Source organism: Solanum lycopersicum, chromosome 10 (assembly GCF_036512215.1).
Source record: "Solanum lycopersicum chromosome 10, SLM_r2.1".
NCBI lineage: Eukaryota > Viridiplantae > Streptophyta > Magnoliopsida > Solanales > Solanaceae > Solanum > Solanum lycopersicum.
This window is the reverse complement of record NC_090809.1, coordinates 58806157-58810229: the sequence shown is the minus strand read 5'-3', so window position 1 is coordinate 58810229 and position 4073 is coordinate 58806157. Positions and strand designations below refer to the sequence as shown.

At 27.3% G+C, this 4073-nt stretch overlaps 1 protein-coding gene across 1 annotated transcript; it reads right to left on the bottom strand.

The window, feature by feature from the left end:
• Nucleotides 1-2025: 2025 nt before the first annotated feature.
• LOC101250644 (uncharacterized) lies at nt 2026-3836 on the bottom strand. The gene has a single exon (XM_004249032.4). The coding sequence runs from the start codon at nt 3367-3369 to the stop codon at nt 2122-2124; it is 1248 nt and encodes a 415-aa protein (XP_004249080.2). The 5' UTR covers nt 3370-3836; the 3' UTR covers nt 2026-2121.
• Between the last annotated feature and the right edge of the window lie 237 nt (nt 3837-4073).

Sequence of the window (4073 nt, the reverse complement as noted above, 5' to 3'; positions counted from 1 at the left end):
TTTTCAAGGTCGAACATGCCCCGAAGAGCTCATACCCCATATTTCGTCGATTTCGTGTGCTATAGGTCAACATCTTTTTTGGTGATCTGGATCTTCGACGTTTAAAATGCCAAAATTTTTCATGGACGTTCGTTAAAACCTTAGCTATGGATCCGGTTGACCCTCACGGCTAAACCGACACATTTTTACAATCAAATGAGCCTGAAACGCTCATACCCCCATTTCGCCAATTTTTATGTGTTATACCTCACTATCTTTTTTGGTTTGCCTTAATAACTTGTTGAATTGTTATTTATATAAAAGAATAGTTATATAAAAAGAAATTGTTTTCATTATTTTTTATTTTTTATATTTTATCTTTAAATTTAAAAGTGACGCCAATAAACCTCATTTATCAAAATAATGAAAAATTGCCTAAATGTATTAATAGCGACCGCTAGTTCTTGCTAATATATTTAGATATTTTAATGTTAAATATTCATAAATTAAATAAAATACATGTGCCACTTTGTTAAACTTGTTGCAATATTTTTGGTAGCTTAACATACTTTCATATATGATTAGTATATTTTATAAACATTTGAAAATCATCTCAAAAAATTTAATATTTTAATTAAAATTGATTGTTTCATAAAATAAAATTTTTTATTGTTATGTAACAATGAAATTTAACAATACAGTACAATACAATTTAAATAACAATCAAATCAAACATTGTAGATATAATAACGATATAATACAATATAATATAATAAATAACAATGATCCAAACGTGTAAAGAGTTTTAGAAGTTTATAGTCAAATTAACTTTTAAGTTTTCGACTAAATGCTTAAATTATTTCTTTATTTTGACTTGTACAATAATGATAACAGGCCCAACATAATTTTACAGTTTAGAGTTTCAAGACTTGCATGATGACTCACAAGTGAAATAACAAATTATGCTTTGAAGTTATATTGAAACCATAAATTATACAACTTCATAATTTGTTCATGCTTTCTAACTACACTAACTATATATGTGACAATTGGAACTTTACAAGTGATTACTTTATGTTATTATTATAACATATACAAACCTTGTCTATGGATATATAAATTGAACTTTTTGATAGCGTAATTATATACGTTTATCATTTCACCCTTTGCTTAGTACTAAAGAATACTTTTAAAAAAATAGTTCAGTTATTCAATAATACTTATCCATTTTAGAAAGTGAAGAGATAATTTATCTTTTATATATATTTTACTTTTATTATTAAATATTTCTCGTTTGTCATCAAATACATTTTTCAAAATATTAAATTTAATAAAATCAAATAATAATATAATATTATTATCCTATTACTTACTGCTTTTTAAAAGGTGTGACAGACGAATAGCGGACAACTATTGAATGAGTCAATCAACCTTGTACTTTGTAGCTTACATCTCAACTATATATATATATATATATATATATATATATATATATATATATAAAAGATTAGTTAAAGGATAAAACACTTTCTACCAAGATTGTTTTAAGATCGAACTGGAGACCTCTAACTAATTAAGACTGAAAGTATTTTCTTGTCCGAAGTAATTTTAACGGGTATAGTCTATATTATTCGAAGTGGTTAAATTTGTGACCAATTAATCTTCAAGATTATTTTGTTAATATGATCACCCATCATTATCAATTCCCTTTTTAAAAAAGACGTGGGCTATGTTTTTATATGATGATGTAACTCATGATGATTCTTGAATGTCCATTAGAAAATTAACAATGCATAAAGCCACCAATATATTAGATGATTCCTTCCACAAGTCTCAAGTCAAAGATGGGTAGCTTCAAATAAAAGCTACTTAAGACGATATTTTGTCAAACAAATATAATGTAATTTTATGAAATGATTATAAAATTAAATATAGTGTACATAAAATTAATATCTATCGCAAATAAAATTACTTGTACACATGAAAGTTAAAATCAAGAATAGTAACATCAAACAACAAAACACAAATGAGAAAAAAAAGATAGACTTGTTCTTACTTGATCAACAACTTGTTTTGAATTGAATGTATAAATAAGTCTTTCTAATTTTTTTTTACAAGAATCTGAAATTGCTTATTTACAAGTTAAGAATTGTAAATATCTTTACAAAACAAACAATGATCAGAAATTAATCTCCCTATTATACTTCCTTTTTCAATTTTCATATTACTACTTTGCTTATTCCAAAGATGAACTCCATAAGTCTTTCCACTAAGTTGTAACAATTTTGCATCTATCCATCTTGAATGAGTCCTTGTATTTAATTTCATGAAGAACCCGGGTATTCGAACCCAATCAACTGGATAGAATGATATGGGTGGCAATACGGTGAAATTGTATTTATTTTTTTCCGTCAATCTCTCCACAACTCTTGAAACCAAATATGGACCATTTTGTCCCCACTTATTTCCATCAAAAGTTAGAGCAAATTCCTCCATAAACTTGTACAACAATGGATGCTTTCTATCAAATATCAACACAGCATTATTCAATCTCGTCCAATTCCCATTTGTAGATACGCTTTGCGCTCCAATCGAATTTCTCAAATTCGAAAAATCTTTAAGGATGATAAAATCCGTGTCAATATAAACACCTCCATACTTGTACAATACAGCTAGTCTTATCAAATTTGACAAATTTTGAGCTAATGGGATTTCACCAGGATCCTTATTACCTGTCTTGAGTTCAGCATACCATGTCTCAGCTGGCGTCCTATTGAATAAAAATGACAATTCTGGAGTAACGCTGATAACATTATATCCTGATTCAATCAACGGATTCAATATTTTACTACCACGAGGCGTATCTAGAGTACGTGAAAGAATGATCAAACAACCTTTTGGATGAGATTTAAACAGAGTCTCCAACGCGAAAAATTCCCTCTTGCTGAAAGTATTTGCAGGGGAAATCCATGTCATGAAGAACGTCACTCTGCAATTTCTCGAATTCAAGAAATCGTTTACTCTGTTATTGAACTGCCTCGACAATCTTGATGATTTTAGAATAGGAAACTTTGACAAATTTTTCTTGAACCAAGAAATCCTCTGTTCCACTGTGAGATTAAAAGGAGGAACTAAATTCACGTGATCATCTAATTCTTCTTCTTTGATTATATGTGTTTCTTTTTTCTTCGAAAAAATTGGTTTCTGTATAAAAGTTGATTTCAATGGCTGTTGAGAGCTTGATTTTGATACAAAAGCGATTGAATGGGATGAAGAAAAATTAGATATGAGATTATCAGAAAAAGTGACGATAAAAATAATCAAAGCAAAAGAAAGAACAGAGAAAAGATGAATTTTTCTTGTTCTGTTTTTTCTATAGTAATCAAACATTTTCAATATTGAGAAAATAAATTAAAAGATTGAGAGGAAAAAAAAAAAGAGATGAAAATTCTGAGTTTTTTTGAAGAAAATTTATAGTAGTCTAAATATGAAAAGTTCTAAGTTTATTTTGGTAAAGTTTTATGAAATAATTGACTTATGGCTGCTACTTGGAAGGAGAAGAATGTTGACTTTCTGGAAAAACAGATTTTATTTTATTTTTATTTGGTTTATTTTATTGAAGGAATTGATTTATTTTCTTTCTGTTTTTTTTTACATACAAGAGGAATAAGGAAGAATTTTGAAATAATTTCATGTTATTAATTAATAATAGAAGTTACCTCTTTTATTTGGGTTGATAATTGCACGTAAAGAAAGTTCTATACATAGAATAGTAATAATGTTTAAATATACAAATAGGGTTTACTTCACTTTATGTATGTCTTTTAAAAATGCATCAATAAAAGATATCGATAATATATATAGTGATGGTGTAAAGATTCTTTTACATATCAATAAATATTAGCCATTAATAATAAGATAATTTTCATTTTTTCAGACAATTAGTTAATATTTATTGTAGAGATTGATTTGTAATTACCTTATAAATTATTTGATTGTGCATATATTTTATATATATCTAATGCTAAGTTGTGTTCAGTTGGTTTAAAGGGTGGTTATTCACAAAGATGATTCGGGTTCTGAGTCGACTATAT

Bases quoted from the DNA above. Each gene is read 5' to 3' on its own strand.
- LOC101250644 (XM_004249032.4), bottom strand. From the start codon at position 3,369: ATGTTTGATTACTATAGAAAAAACAGAACAAGAAAAATTCATCTTTTC.